The sequence below is a fragment of the Bolinopsis microptera genome, chromosome 5 (assembly GCF_026151205.1).
Source record: "Bolinopsis microptera isolate Bmic1 chromosome 5, MBARI_Bmic_1.0, whole genome shotgun sequence".
Taxonomy (NCBI): Eukaryota; Metazoa; Ctenophora; class Tentaculata; order Lobata; family Bolinopsidae; genus Bolinopsis; species Bolinopsis microptera.
Window position 1 is genome coordinate 22,940,650 of NC_087076.1, and position 17,130 is coordinate 22,957,779.

General features: G+C 35.3%; 1 protein-coding gene across 1 annotated transcript in view; it reads right to left on the reverse strand.

The window, feature by feature from the left end:
* Nucleotides 1-954: 954 nt before the first annotated feature.
* LOC134814799 (synaptotagmin-1-like) overlaps nt 955-17,130 on the reverse strand; it is a 36,328-nt gene continuing 20,152 nt past the window's right edge. Inside the window, exons 5-9 of the mRNA XM_063823073.1 lie at nt 14,632-14,805; nt 13,459-13,535; nt 3,816-3,945; nt 1,935-2,066; nt 955-1,770 (exon numbers count right to left, since the gene is read on the reverse strand). Coding sequence (XP_063679143.1) covers nt 1,693-1,770; nt 1,935-2,066; nt 3,816-3,945; nt 13,459-13,535; nt 14,632-14,805 — 591 coding nt within the window. The 3' untranslated portion in view covers nt 955-1,692. The remainder of the gene's footprint in view (nt 1,771-1,934; nt 2,067-3,815; nt 3,946-13,458; nt 13,536-14,631; nt 14,806-17,130) is intronic.

Here is a 17,130-nt window from a genome sequence, read left to right on the forward strand (position 1 = left end):
CTTTACTTAAGTACAGTGAACTTTAAAAGTTTTATCAGTTCTGTTTATTTGTAATTCGGTTCCATATTGTTCAGTATATTAAAGTATTAAGATTGAATTTTTACAGTATGTTAACTTTTAGATTTGATTAATTTCTCGTTGTTTGTTAAACAATCTTTGTTAAACTTTGTTAAAGGTTAATCAGTTCTTGTGTGAACGAACTATTCTTGTTGCAAGTTATTTTTCATTATTCGATTCTTACAGCTATATGCAAACGATTCCCAAGAGTGAATAACGAATTATAACTTATAACTTTTTAACTTATTTTTACGTTTGATTTAATAAACTATGATGATTATATTATGATTTTCACTTGATAGAGTGCTTATCTTTAGGTTAAATGTTTTTACAGGCTCTAATGATGTAGTTTTACGAAGATTTCAAACCTTACGTTGTATGTTTCCCTTAGTGTCTAAAAGCATTATAACTTATAATACCATCAGTCTAGGGCTCAACTAAAGAAATGAAGAACATGTTAAGAATCTCTGCAATTGTAACCATGTGTCTGGTACTCAGTGTGAAGTGTACAGACTCTAACACAGCGGTAGACTTGAGAAGTTTGGCAAGACTCATGTGCAAGAAACACAAGGTTAGATTCTCCTCCAAGCAGGAGACATTCTGCCAAATTTCCAAAGATATCATATGTGTAGACGTTACCAAGACTGTTGGGGAGTGTGTGGAGTCAAAATCCATTAGACTAAACTACCAGACCATTAAAGTTACCAGAGCTATATGTCAATACCAGGGACGAGATGAGATGGTTAAGAAAGTTAAAGAAGCAATGGATCATAAATTATGCGATCAGTATTAAATTATGCGATATTGTATATATAAGTATTGACTTCGTTAATTGGCTTCAAAATAGCATCATCTAAGGTTATCTTTTGTCATACTGAAAACACGTTCATTTGTTACTATTGGGTTTTAAAACAATTTAAAAAAATAAAAAGTGTTTCATGCTATATTTTCACAGTCATATTTCAGATTTGAATTTTTATTTGTTACAAAATCATTACTTAGAAAGGGATCTTAAAACATGTATTAAAACCGATCTCGGAGTCGGGGGAGACGTCAATATAATTTGTCTATTATTAGTCTGCTGCAAAATTAATAAGTTTACTTGATATGAACGATTTCTTAGAGGGATATGTAGTTAATTACTTGATGTTAACATTTTTCCAAATACTAACCAGTTCTTATTCTATTATAGTGGCGTAGTATTTGCGTAGAGCTTGACATAATATTAATTGAAAAATAACACAACAATTATTAACAAAATCGTAAATAAAGAAATCAAATAATGGCATGTAATTAAAATATTTACAAGTGTGTTTGAAAGTCTATCAATCTACGTTATTTGTCATTCGTTTTCAACTCTGAAGTAGTCATTGAGACCAGACATACTTATGTCAAACGTTTGGTCGAATTAAAGCAGTTTCAAAGGAACTCTAACTTTCCATATCATCTGAGAAGTTCGCTTGTGCTTGCGAGAACTGAGAGGTCACTTTAATGCTTCCAGAACTATCGACTTGTTATACTCTACTGATCTTCTATCGTTCCAATCAAGGAAGTAACTCTATCACTCTATGTTAGATTGTAACTCTGATGATCAGACTCATTGTGTACTACTCTACCATGCTAAAAGTTCATTGTTCAGTCGAAGATGAGTTTTCCGTCCTTAATGGTGAGTTTAGATTTCTGACCTGCTTTGGAACATGATAGCCGGATAACCTGAATTGAAATAACGATTATTTGAATAGCAAGGCTAATTCTAGGTAACATTTCAATGTAATTCAAAGTTTGATGATGTAAGAAACTCAAGCAATTTCATTAATGATAAAGGGAGACCACTAATTTAACCCTCCCAATTTCTGTCAAATAAAACACTTTCTCACCCTATTCTTGTTGGAGGTGTTGTTGAAGATGAGGTTTGGGGAGCGGCAGGTGATGTGCGCTACGAGCGCCTCGCGCAGCTCCTGCTCCACAGCGCCCTTACTCCACTCCGACCTGTGCCGCGCAACGTGTTTCTATAGAATATGGTTATATCATGGTTAATGTGGGGGTGTGTTGTGAACAGGATCCAAACAAATTATCACGGTCATCTTTAGGAGTTATAATAGATGATAAACTAAACTGGTCCCATCATATCTCTGCCATGAAAATGAAAATGTCCAGATACATAGGAGTCATGTACAAACTTAAAAAATATCTGCCTCTCGAAGCACGTCTTCAAATTTATCAAAGTTTTGTGCAGTCACACCTTAATTATTGCAGCCTTGTATGGGGTTTTGCTGCCAAGTCTCATATTAAATCACTTTTTGTAAAACAGAAAATGGGCCTTCGAGCAGTATTACCTGGTTTCGTCAATTACTGGTACAAGGACGGTATCCCCCAGCAAGTACCAAGTCTGGCTTTTATTCACATAAAATATTGACAGTACACAGTATCATTGTAAAGAACGCACTCATTTTAATGCATAAATTGAAAAACTTTCCTAATCTAGTACCATTGTCTCTCAAGAAAACAATTCCCAAAAGCGCACCATTATTTAATACTAACCCGGATTCTATTCTCACTACACAATGGTCAGAAAAGTATGGTCAACACCCTTACAACAACTCAGTATTTTTTAAAGGTTCATTATTAGCAATAAACCGATATAATGTTGCAGCAACTTCCCCGCCTAGTCTATTTAACCTGAACATTTACAAAACTTGTATAAAAACTATACTCATCGATCAGCAAAATGAAAACATCGAAGACGAATGGCCTAATTTCATGTTATTTTGTATAACAGGACTAAGAAAAACAAAGCGTAACATAAACCAAAATGCCGATAATAACCTTGTCTCTACATCTTAGATTATATGCACACACTTATGCATCACTCAATAAACGTCGCATATCTCATAAATTACACTGCCAACATTGGACATTTTTTATTATCGCCGCGTATTTCAAATCAAGTTACAAATTCTACAAATTTTGAAGTGCTCAGTCTTGTTTTACTTTTTTAATCTTTACCTACTAACCATTGGAATATAAAACTTTAAGTTATAAACCTTCCTTGCGTACTTTACCGGTAGAGTCTAAATTGAATAGCTTGAGATTTCCTTTACATTTTTATTTATGCATGTGCCCCACGGGGATGAATTTCTTATTAGTATTACCATTGATGTTATATATATTTTTTGAGTAAACATTGGCTGGTACCACGGGCCAGTCCCCAACATCTACTGACGGAGTCAACGTTCCAAGCTGTTAAATTGAGAATCATCAACAAAGAACAATCAACTGAGCGGTCAAAACACAGCTCAAGAGTCGCTAAGGAACGCTTCTAGAACCGCTGCACAGCCGTTTAATAACCGTTAAAGAGACGACCAAGAGCCGTTGCTAACGTTTTATACCAATTTAGAGCCGGTTCTAGCGCGGTTCTCAACCGGCTCCAGACAAGTGCTTGGCATTATTCCCGCACAATCACAGGCTTCAAAGACGATTAATGCTTCCCTATGGCATTTAAGCGATTTAAAAGATCGTGTTCCAAGCATATGACGGCCAGACAAATGATCCACTTCGGCATTTCGCTTCACTAATCTCACTAAAGTAACAATCACACATAACACTAATTGTCACCAATGCTAGCTGATTCAAATATATACTTCATAAATCATAATATCCCATGTCTGCTTTTGCTGCTTAGTTCTTTAGTTTATTGAACATCTTGTTTCTCTTGCTTAAATGTGAATATAATTGTTAATATCATGTTTGTGACGTACCAGGTCAGCTAGAGGGAACCAGTTATCAATCTCGTGGAAATGTTTATAGTCGTGTAAAGAGATCCGCGCTTCTCCCAGGAAATCATCTGCGTCAATAAGGTTCTTGTTGTACACAGCTAGCAGGATCGTTCTGAGATGTATTTTAGTGTTACGATATTGATATTGTTACAGTTCTGGTATCTAGTTTACAATAAGGTTCTTGTTGTACACAGCTAGCAGGATCGTACTGAGGTGTATTTGAGTGTTACGATATTGATATTGTTACAGTTCTGGTATCTAGTTTACAATAAGGTTCTTGTTGTACACAGCTAGCAGGATCGTTCTGAGGTGTATTTTAGTGTTACGATATTGATATTGTTACAGTTCTGGTATCTAGTTTACAATAAGGTTCTTGTTGTACACAGCTAGCAGGATCGTTCTGAGGTGTATTTTAGTGTTACGATATTGATATTGTTACAGTTCTGGTATCTAGTTTACAATAAGGTTCTTGTTGTACACAGCTAGCAGGATCGTTCTGAGGTGTATTTTAGTGTTACGATATTGATATTGTTTCAGTTCTGGTATCTAGTTTACAATAAGGTTCTTGTTGTACACAGCTAGCAGGATCGTTCTGAGGTGTATTTTAGTGTTACGATATTGATATTGTTACAGTTCTGGTATCTAGTTTACAATAAGGTTCTTGTTGTACACAGCTAGCAGGATCGTTCTGAGGTGTATTTTAGTGTTACGATATTGATATTGTTACAGTTCTGGTATCTAGTTTACAATAAGGTTCTTGTTGTACACAGCTAGCAGGATCGTTCTGAGGTGTATTTGAGTGTTACGATATTGATATTGTTACAGTTCTGGTATCTAGTTTACAATAAGGTTCTTGTTGTACACAGCTAGCAGGATCGTTCTGAGGTGTATTTTAGTGTTACGATATTGATATTGTTACAGTTCTGGTATCTAGTTTACAATAAGGTTCTTGTTGTACACAGCTAGCAGGATCGTTCTGAGGTGTATTTTAGTGTTACGATATTGATATTGTTACAGTTCTGGTATCTAGTTTACAATAAGGTTCTTGTTGTACACAGCTAGCAGGATCGTTCTGAGGTGTATTTTAGTGTTACGATATTGATATTGTTACAGTTCTGGTATCTAGTTTACAATAAGGTTCTTGTTGTACACAGCTAGCAGGATCGTTCTGAGGTGTATTTTAGTGTTACGATATTGATATTGTTACAGTTCTGGTATCTAGTTTACAATAAGGTTCTTGTTGTACACAGCTAGCAGGATCGTTCTGAGGTGTATTTTAGTGTTACGATATTGATATTGTTACAGTTCTGGTATCTAGTTTACAATAAGGTTCTTGTTGTACACAGCTAGCAGGATCGTACTGAGGTGTATTTTAGTGTTACGATATTGATATTGTTACAGTTCTGGTATCTAGTTTACAATAAGGTTCTTGTTGTACACAGCTAGCAGGATCGTTCTGAGGTGTATTTGAGTGTTACGATATTGATATTGTTACAGTTCTGGTATCTAGTTTACAATAAGGTTCTTGTTGTACACAGCTAGCAGGATCGTTCTGAGGTGTATTTGAGTGTTACGATATTGATATTGTTACAGTTCTGGTATCTAGTTTACAATAAGGTTCTTGTTGTACACAGCTAGCAGGATCGTTCTGAGGTGTATTTTAGTGTTACGATATTGATATTGTTACAGTTCTGGTATCTAGTTTACAATAAGGTTCTTGTTGTACACAGCTAGCAGGATCGTTCTGAGGTGTATTTGAGTGTTACGATATTGATATTGTTACAGTTCTGGTATCTAGTTTACAATAAGGTTCTTGTTGTACACAGCTAGCAGGATCGTTCTGAGGTGTATTTTAGTGTTACGATATTGATATTGTTACAGTTCTGGTATCTAGTTTACAATAAGGTTCTTGTTGTACACAGCTAGCAGGATCGTTCTGAGGTGTATTTTAGTGTTACGATATTGATATTGTTACAGTTCTGGTATCTAGTTTACAATAAGGTTCTTGTTGTACACAGCTAGCAGGATCGTTCTGAGGTGTATTTTAGTGTTACGATATTGATATTGTTACAGTTCTGGTATCTAGTTTACAATAAGGTTCTTGTTGTACACAGCTAGCAGGATCGTTCTGAGGTGTATTTTAGTGTTACGATATTGATATTGTTACAGTTCTGGTATCTAGTTTACAATAAGGTTCTTGTTGTACACAGCTAGCAGGATCGTTCTGAGGTGTATTTTAGTGTTACGATATTGATATTGTTACAGTTCTGGTATCTAGTTTACAATAAGGTTCTTGTTGTACACAGCTAGCAGGATCGTTCTGAGGTGTATTTTAGTGTTACGATATTGATATTGTTACAGTTCTGGTATCTAGTTTACAATAAGGTTCTTGTTGTACACAGCTAGCAGGATCGTTCTGAGGTGTATTTTAGTGTTACGATATTGATATTGTTACAGTTCTGGTATCTAGTTTACAATAAGGTTCTTGTTGTACACAGCTAGCAGGATCGTTCTGAGGTGTATTTTAGTGTTACGATATTGATATTGTTACAGTTCTGGTATCTAGTTTACAATAAGGTTCTTGTTGTACACAGCTAGCAGGATCGTTCTGAGGTGTATTTTAGTGTTACGATATTGATATTGTTACAGTTCTGGTATCTAGTTTACAATAAGGTTCTTGTTGTACACAGCTAGCAGGATCGTTCTGAGGTGTATTTTAGTGTTACGATATTGATATTGTTACAGTTCTGGTATCTAGTTTACAATAAGGTTCTTGTTGTACACAGCTAGCAGGATCGTTCTGAGGTGTATTTTAGTGTTACGATATTGATATTGTTACAGTTCTGGTATCTAGTTTACAATAAGGTTCTTGTTGTACACAGCTAGCAGGATCGTTCTGAGGTGTATTTTAGTGTTACGATATTGATATTGTTACAGTTCTGGTATCTAGTTTACAATAAGGTTCTTGTTGTACACAGCTAGCAGGATCGTTCTGAGGTGTATTTTAGTGTTACGATATTGATATTGTTACAGTTCTGGTATCTAGTTTACAATAAGGTTCTTGTTGTACACAGCTAGCAGGATCGTTCTGAGGTGTATTTGAGTGTTACGATATTGATATTGTTACAGTTCTGGTATCTAGTTTACAATAAGGTTCTTGTTGTACACAGCTAGCAGGATCGTTCTGAGGTGTATTTTAGTGTTACGATATTGATATTGTTACAGTTCTGGTATCTAGTTTACAATAAGGTTCTTGTTGTACACAGCTAGCAGGATCGTTCTGAGGTGTATTTTAGTGTTACGATATTGATATTGTTACAGTTCTGGTATCTAGTTTACAATAAGGTTCTTGTTGTACACAGCTAGCAGGATCGTTCTGAGGTGTATTTGAGTGTTACGATATTGATATTGTTACAGTTCTGGTATCTAGTTTACAATAAGGTTCTTGTTGTACACAGCTAGCAGGATCGTTCTGAGGTGTATTTTAGTGTTACGATATTGATATTGTTACAGTTCTGGTATCTAGTTTACAATAAGGTTCTTGTTGTACACAGCTAGCAGGATCGTTCTGAGGTGTATTTGAGTGTTACGATATTGATATATTGTTACAGTTCTGGTATCTAGTTTACAATAAGGTTCTTGTTGTACACAGCTAGCAGGATCGTTCTGAGGTGTATTTGAGTGTTACGATATTGATATATTGTTACAGTTCTGGTATCTAGTTTACAATAAGGTTCTTGTTGTACACAGCTAGCAGGATCGTTCTGAGGTGTATTTGAGTGTTACGATATTGATATTGTTACAGTTCTGGTATCTAGTTTACAATAAGGTTCTTGTTGTACACAGCTAGCAGGATCGTTCTGAGGTGTATTTTAGTGTTACGATATTGATATTGTTACAGTTCTGGTATCTAGTTTACAATAAGGTTCTTGTTGTACACAGCTAGCAGGATCGTTCTGAGGTGTATTTGAGTGTTACGATATTGATATTGTTACAGTTCTGGTATCTAGTTTACAATAAGGTTCTTGTTGTACACAGCTAGCAGGATCGTTCTGAGGTGTATTTGAGTGTTACGATATTGATATTGTTACAGTTCTGGTATCTAGTTTACAATAAGGTTCTTGTTGTACACAGCTAGCAGGATCGTTCTGAGGTGTATTTTAGTGTTACGATATTGATATTGTTACAGTTCTGGTATCTAGTTTACAATAAGGTTCTTGTTGTACACAGCTAGCAGGATCGTTCTGAGGTGTATTTTAGTGTTACGATATTGATATTGTTACAGTTCTGGTATCTAGTTTACAATAAGGTTCTTGTTGTACACAGCTAGCAGGATCGTTCTGAGGTGTATTTTAGTGTTACGATATTGATATTGTTACAGTTCTGGTATCTAGTTTACAATAAGGTTCTTGTTGTACACAGCTAGCAGGATCGTTCTGAGGTGTATTTTAGTGTTACGATATTGATATTGTTACAGTTCTGGTATCTAGTTTACAATAAGGTTCTTGTTGTACACAGCTAGCAGGATCGTTCTGAGGTGTATTTGAGTGTTACGATATTGATATTGTTACAGTTCTGGTATCTAGTTTACAATAAGGTTCTTGTTGTACACAGCTAGCAGGATCGTTCTGAGGTGTATTTTAGTGTTACGATATTGATATTGTTACAGTTCTGGTATCTAGTTTACAATAAGGTTCTTGTTGTACACAGCTAGCAGGATCGTTCTGAGGTGTATTTTAGTGTTACGATATTGATATTGTTACAGTTCTGGTATCTAGTTTACAATAAGGTTCTTGTTGTACACAGCTAGCAGGATCGTTCTGAGGTGTATTTTAGTGTTACGATATTGATATTGTTACAGTTCTGGTATCTAGTTTACAATAAGGTTCTTGTTGTACACAGCTAGCAGGATCGTTCTGAGGTGTATTTTAGTGTTACGATATTGATATTGTTACAGTTCTGGTATCTAGTTTACAATAAGGTTCTTGTTGTACACAGCTAGCAGGATCGTTCTGAGGTGTATTTTAGTGTTACGATATTGATATTGTTACAGTTCTGGTATCTAGTTTACAATAAGGTTCTTGTTGTACACAGCTAGCAGGATCGTTCTGAGGTGTATTTTAGTGTTACGATATTGATATTGTTACAGTTCTGGTATCTAGTTTACAATAAGGTTCTTGTTGTACACAGCTAGCAGGATCGTTCTGAGGTGTATTTTAGTGTTACGATATTGATATTGTTACAGTTCTGGTATCTAGTTTACAATAAGGTTCTTGTTGTACACAGCTAGCAGGATCGTTCTGAGGTGTATTTTAGTGTTACGATATTGATATTGTTACAGTTCTGGTATCTAGTTTACAATAAGGTTCTTGTTGTACACAGCTAGCAGGATCGTTCTGAGGTGTATTTGAGTGTTACGATATTGATATTGTTACAGTTCTGGTATCTAGTTTACAATAAGGTTCTTGTTGTACACAGCTAGCAGGATCGTACTGAGGTGTATTTTAGTGTTACGATATTGATATTGTTACAGTTCTGGTATCTAGTTTACAATAAGGTTCTTGTTGTACACAGCTAGCAGGATCGTTCTGAGGTGTATTTTAGTGTTACGATATTGATATTGTTACAGTTCTGGTATCTAGTTTACAATAAGGTTCTTGTTGTACACAGCTAGCAGGATCGTTCTGAGGTGTATTTTAGTGTTACGATATTGATATTGTTACAGTTCTGGTATCTAGTTTACAATAAGGTTCTTGTTGTACACAGCTAGCAGGATCGTTCTGAGGTGTATTTTAGTGTTACGATATTGATATTGTTACAGTTCTGGTATCTAGTTTACAATAAGGTTCTTGTTGTACACAGCTAGCAGGATCGTTCTGAGGTGTATTTGAGTGTTACGATATTGATATTGTTACAGTTCTGGTATCTAGTTTACAATAAGGTTCTTGTTGTACACAGCTAGCAGGATCGTTCTGAGGTGTATTTGAGTGTTACGATATTGATATTGTTACAGTTCTGGTATCTAGTTTACAATAAGGTTCTTGTTGTACACAGCTAGCAGGATCGTTCTGAGGTGTATTTTAGTGTTACGATATTGATATTGTTACAGTTCTGGTATCTAGTTTACAATAAGGTTCTTGTTGTACACAGCTAGCAGGATCGTTCTGAGGTGTATTTGAGTGTTACGATATTGATATTGTTACAGTTCTGGTATCTAGTTTACAATAAGGTTCTTGTTGTACACAGCTAGCAGGATCGTTCTGAGGTGTATTTTAGTGTTACGATATTGATATTGTTACAGTTCTGGTATCTAGTTTACAATAAGGTTCTTGTTGTACACAGCTAGCAGGATCGTTCTGAGGTGTATTTTAGTGTTACGATATTGATATTGTTACAGTTCTGGTATCTAGTTTACAATAAGGTTCTTGTTGTACACAGCTAGCAGGATCGTTCTGAGGTGTATTTTAGTGTTACGATATTGATATTGTTACAGTTCTGGTATCTAGTTTACAATAAGGTTCTTGTTGTACACAGCTAGCAGGATCGTTCTGAGGTGTATTTGAGTGTTACGATATTGATATTGTTACAGTTCTGGTATCTAGTTTACAATAAGGTTCTTGTTGTACACAGCTAGCAGGATCGTTCTGAGGTGTATTTTAGTGTTACGATATTGATATTGTTACAGTTCTGGTATCTAGTTTACAATAAGGTTCTTGTTGTACACAGCTAGCAGGATCGTTCTGAGGTGTATTTTAGTGTTACGATATTGATATTGTTACAGTTCTGGTATCTAGTTTACAATAAGGTTCTTGTTGTACACAGCTAGCAGGATCGTTCTGAGGTGTATTTTAGTGTTACGATATTGATATTGTTACAGTTCTAGTATCTAGTTTACAATAAGGTTCTTGTTGTACACAGCTAGCAGGATCGTTCTGAGGTGTATTTGAGTGTTACGATATTGATATTGTTACAGTTCTGGTATCTAGTTTACAATAAGGTTCTTGTTGTACACAGCTAGCAGGATCGTTCTGAGGTGTATTTGAGTGTTACGATATTGATATTGTTCCAGTTCTGGTATCTAGTTTACAATAAGGTTCTTGTTGTACACAGCTAGCAGGATCGTTCTGAGGTGTATTTGAGTGTTACGATATTGATATTGTTACAGTTCTGGTATCTAGTTTACAATAAGGTTCTTGTTGTACACAGCTAGCAGGATCGTTCTGAGGTGTATTTGAGTGTTACGATATTGATATTGTTACAGTTCTGGTATCTAGTTTACAATAAGGTTCTTGTTGTACACAGCTAGCAGGATCGTTCTGAGGTGTATTTGAGTGTTACGATATTGATATTGTTCCAGTTCTGGTATCTAGTTTACAATAAGGTTCTTGTTGTACACAGCTAGCAGGATCGTTCTGAGGTGTATTTGAGTGTTACGATATTGATATTGTTACAGTTCTGGTATCTAGTTTACAATAAGGTTCTTGTTGTACACAGCTAGCAGGATCGTTCTGAGGTGTATTTGAGTGTTACGATATTGATATTGTTACAGTTCTGGTATCTAGTTTACAATAAGGTTCTTGTTGTACACAGCTAGCAGGATCGTTCTGAGGTGTATTTTAGTGTGTAGCTGGGTGCAGTGACACGTGACAGTCATCAATAAATAAGATTTTAAGTCAGAAGTAATGACCCAGATCGGATGTTCCGGCAGCTGTCTCATGTCGATGAGCAGGGGTCAAGTGAGCTACCGTAATCGTACCACACGTTACCATAGTAACCACACGTTACCATAGTAACCACACGTTACCATATTAACCACACGTTACCATATTAACCACACGTTACCATAGTAACCACACGTTACCATAGTAACCACTATAACTACCATGGTAACCACACGTTACCATAGTAACCACTACCATAGTAACCACTACCATAGTAACCACTACCATAGTAACCACACGTTACCATAGTAACCACACGTTACCATAGTAACCACTACCATAGTAACCACTATTACAAGTTTATTGTGTGGTGCTGTGATGAGTAGCACTTAGTAGAGAAATACTGTTAAATAAATACGGTTGCGAGATAATTATACATGATTAAGTGCGGTTAAGTGCGGTTGTGGTGTTGTTAATCTGAGGATATTAATGCTTTGCATACAAGTTACAACAACGTCTTCATGTTATATATCCTGAGCCGGGTTTGGACAGGACATTACTCGCCTAATTAGCCGCCTAATTACCCGCCTAACTACCCGCTTAGGATGTGTTTAAGTGTGGGTTTGGTGCGTTTTTAATCTGGGGATATGTTACCGGATACAAAAATCACACGTGTACAGGGACCAGGGTACATTATTAAAATTAATACACTATACCTGCTTTATTGCAGGTGCGTGTAATACAGTGTATAATGTATATGTATATGTATATGTATATTGTATATTATAGGGTGTATTTTGTTGTGTATATTCTCACTCACAACCACCCTGCTAAAGTGCTAATCCTCTTCTACTTATGCATGAAACATTTCACGTGCACAACACAACGTGCCTTTAACAAGACAAGTAATCGAACAAGCACGTGTTTTTAATTAAGATCGTGATGACAGTGTAACTATTTAGTACTTATTGTTAGAGTAGACAAGGAAATGCAACTTGGCACTGATAACCACCTAGCCTGTACCTGGTATTATACCTTGCTAACTTTACTTGGTGCCTTTGTGCGGCTCTTTGTGCTGCTCTTTGCCCAGTCAACCTTTCTCTACACTTTGTATTTCATACAGTTTACCTTGTTTTAGACTAGAATAGTCGCTTAACAACCTGAAGATCGGGGTCAAATTGCAATGCTTTTAGTTTTACCTAGCACACTTTCTATTAATCGATCTTGTGATTCGTTAGTTTCCTCCAGAGCTCTTTTTCACAATTGATCAGGTAAAAGTATTACTAATCTCTCTAACTTCTTATCTCTAACCTCTAACCTCTAACCTCTAACCAAACAATACATATAGTTCTCATATATAATTCATTGTATAATGTATAATGTATAGTGTATACTCTAATCAGCTGGTAGATCAGTACAATTACACCGGAGGTGAAGGTACGTAGAATTACTCATGAAGTTATTACGTACTCAAGTTACATATGCTAATATCCAGTATGCTAAGGAGAGTCTCATTTCTTTACAATCGGTAACAGTTTTTGTACCTTTTATCAGTTCTTTATCAGCAGATAACTCGATTCCGATTTCTTGCATAATTAGCTATTTTGTTAAGCATTATACCGCAATTTTGATTAGTGATAAGATTGACTGCCGTGTATGGTAAGATTGTCATGGTAACACTACCATATAATATAAGGTGCACTGCGCTGAATATGGCTTCAAAGATTTCCAGTATTCAGTACTAATTAATTTACTAACTAATTTACATGACAACAGGGTATTACTGTATACACTTTCTCGGGTACTGCACCGGACCACCGTACGTGTTCTTTTCTCTTTTCTCACTGCTCTTTAATATATTCACGATTGTTTGGAATGTAATTATATGACATTCACACGATTATTCTGTCCGCAGGGTTTTAATATTTTGTTTATCTAAAATCTCAGCTCTGCTTGATACTTACGCAGTTTGTAGAAGTTGTACTGGGATTGCATAGTCGAACGTTTCACTCCAGACGGGGTTCACAGTTCCTTTGATAACCTGTATAATGTATAATGTATAGTGTATAGTGTATAGTGTATAATGTATATTGTATAGTGTATAGTGTATAGTGTATAGTGTATAATGTATAATGTATAGTGTATAGTGTATAATGTATAATGTATAGTGTATAGTGTATAGTGTATAGTGTGTAGTGTATAGTGTATAGTGTATAGTGTATAGTGTATAGTGTATAGTGTATAGTGTATAGTGTATAGTGTATAGTGTATAGTGTATATAGTATAGTGTATAGTGTATAGTGTATAGTGTATAGTGTATAGTGTATAGTGTATATTGTATAATGTATAGTGTATAGTGTATAGTGTATAGTGTATAGTGTATAGTGTATAGTGTATAGTGTATATTGTATAATGTATAGTGTATAGTGTATAGTGTATAGTGTATAGTGTATAGTGTATATTGTATAGTGTATAGTGTATAGTGTATAGTGTATAGTGTATAGTGTATAGTGTATATTGTATAGTGTATAGTGTATAGTGTATATTGTATAGTGTATAGTGTATAGTGTATAGTGTATAGTGTATAGTGTATAGTGTATATTGTATATTGTATAGTGTATAGTGTATATTGTATAGTGTATAGTGTATAGTGTATAGTGTATAGTGTATATTGTATAGTGTATATTGTATAGTGTATAGTGTATAGTGTATATTGTATAATGTATAGTGTATAGTGTATAGTGTATAGTGTATAGTGTATAGTGTATAGTGTATAGTGTATATTGTATAGTGTATAGTGTATAGTGTATAGTGTATAGTGTATAGTGTATAGTGTATAGTGTATAGTGTATAGTGTATAGTGTATAGTGTATAGTGTATAGTGTGTAGTGTATAATGTAAAGTGTATAGTGAATAATGCATAATGTATATTGTATAACTGAGGTTCAGTTCTAATAAAGTCCAGATTAAAAAATAATACCACGTGAGAAACTAGAGAGAGTCCTATAAAATTAACAAGATTAACAAGATTAACAAGATTAACAAGATTAACAAGATTAACAAGATTAACAAGATTAACAAGATTAACAAGATTAACAAGATTAACAAGATTAACAAGATAACAACAGAAAGCAAACCTTAGTGGATTTAACAGGGTACTTTCCTGCAAGAGTGACTCTAACGTAAGGGTCGGAGAGTTTGTCCTTGTCCTTACCACAGAGACCCTCTGCAGAGGCTACGTTAACGTGTAGAGTTGTGGGGTTGGTGTACTTTACTCGCACGTGCAGCGCGCCACCTATACTCCAATCCCTCTGAAAGAGTGATAGTTATTAAACGATCAACTCGTCTAATATATATATATAAAGTTTAAGTAACTATTAAGGATATTGTGTCAAATTGTAGTGGTGTGATCTTTTAATTAAAAAAAGTTTCTTTCTAGAAAATAAGGGAAAAAACTGAGATAAGAATTATTAGAAGATGAAACAAAATTATTAGAATTAATAGAAAATTTAGGTGGCAGCTAGTTAATTTAGAGAATAGAGAAAATATTAAATATATTATTTTTACATTTAATGTTTTTACACTTGATTTACAGCTTAATGTCGGAAAAAAATCTCTTCCTCACACTTAATAAGTTTAATAAATAATGTAACTGAGAACTTGGTTGAAGGGTTGAAGAGGAAACATCTTACATCAGTCGTGAATTATAAAGAATGCTCAAATAATGTATTTTAAAAACAGTATTACCAGGAGTATCTCCTTTTAAATCTTACACAAGTTATAAATTAGGATTACTTGATTTCGAGCCAAACTTTAAGGCATTTGAGCAAAGATAATTATATTACTGAATTTACAAAATGTATCAAGTTTCAGTTCATTGAGTTTAGAGGTCCGATATTGAACAGTTACATTTCTGGTATCTCGTTGTGAGTGACAGTTTTTATTATTCGTTTAGTGTTTTTACCTCAAATATATACAGCAAAACCTCTCTTATCTCTTATCTATACCGTACTTACATTTGGTGGTAGTGTGAGCACTCAGTACATTATATTCCATCGCTATACCACACAATACGAGCATATAAGGCTCTTAATGGGGTATATGAGACGCTTGACAGATCAATTTAAAGGTTTCAGATACCATAAATTAGGATCACGTAAACCTCTCTATACCGGGCTATTTCTATACTTTTAGTTCCCCCGAGGAGGCTGGTATGTAGAGGTATAGAGGTGTAAACAGGTATATAATAGAGGTTTCACTGTACCTTAGTTAGTTTAATTATGGCGGGTTAAATTAGGCGGTTTTTCGGAAATTCTGCCATATTTTAACACGCCATTATTTTTACCCGCCATAAATAAACGAACTAAGGTAATGATTTTAGTACTCAGATAACGACCCCATATTACTGCTATATTGATTATTGATTATATTTAATTGTTATGTTTATACTCCTTAGTAGTTAGTTCACCAAATTGAAATCATGATTACCCTGTCCATTTCTGATTTCCATTTCTCCAGGCAGAAAGTATGAAGTAATGAAAGATACTCGATGAGCGAGGTCCTAAGAAAACGATTAATATCACAAGAATACGCCTCACAAGTTTCAGAAGATGCCGATAACATCAGCTCGGTTGAAGCTGAAGAGGCAGGTGACATTATCTCATCTATCATTGAGGTGCAGGAGGAGGAGACAAGCTGGATCACGTGGTTATTAGAACAAGACAAACGAGCAACAGCTTCTCTACAGGTGTTACAAGGGGCAGAGAGCGGACTGTATTTGTCACTGTTGACTGTGTTTATATTGTGTGAGATATTAGGAGGTGCTGTCACCCTTATCCCTGCTAACATAGCTGTTATTATAGCCGCTCCAAACCTACACACATTTTCACTTTATTTCAACATACTTTTAGCTCAGTTTTACGACGAAATTGTAAAGATCCTCATAAAAGCAACCGTCGGACGAAAACGACCAGAATGTTCGGAGGCAGCGTACTTCCCGGGAGTAAGCAACTTTAGTTTCCCGTCCGGACACAGCTCCCGGATGGGAATATTAGGATATCTTCTCATAACAACACAAGATAGAAGTGTTCAGTATTGTGTGATAGTAGTTTTACTAGCACTCTTGGTTTGCTCCTCCAGGATTATGTTGGGGAGGCATTACGTGTCTGATGTGATCGGGGGTCTCAGTACTGGAACTGTTAATGGGATCGTTTATTCGGGGTGGTTCTGGGTGGTTGAGGAGAAATTCCAGGGAATGTTTTTGAAGATCACTAACTTTACCGAAGGATTTGGATTGTGAGTTAGATTATCACGAAGATATAAAAACATTTTAAATCAATTTTGTTTAAAATTTTAACAGCCGATTAACATTTTAATCGGCTGTATCTTCGGTTGTGTAGGATATTTTTTGACGCGATTTAAACTTATTAACAAAAATACTATTAGCTTCCTCCCTGTATATATGTATATCTACACAATAATGTGTAGTGTCAACTAAATAGAGGTTCCAATAGCAATGGATAATGGAATCTTGAAATCAGAATATCACTCACTGAATCACGTGCAATTGTAAATGACGGGCACGTACATGCTATTATATTCTATTAATGAATTAGAAGTTTTGTTGCCCTCCCGTT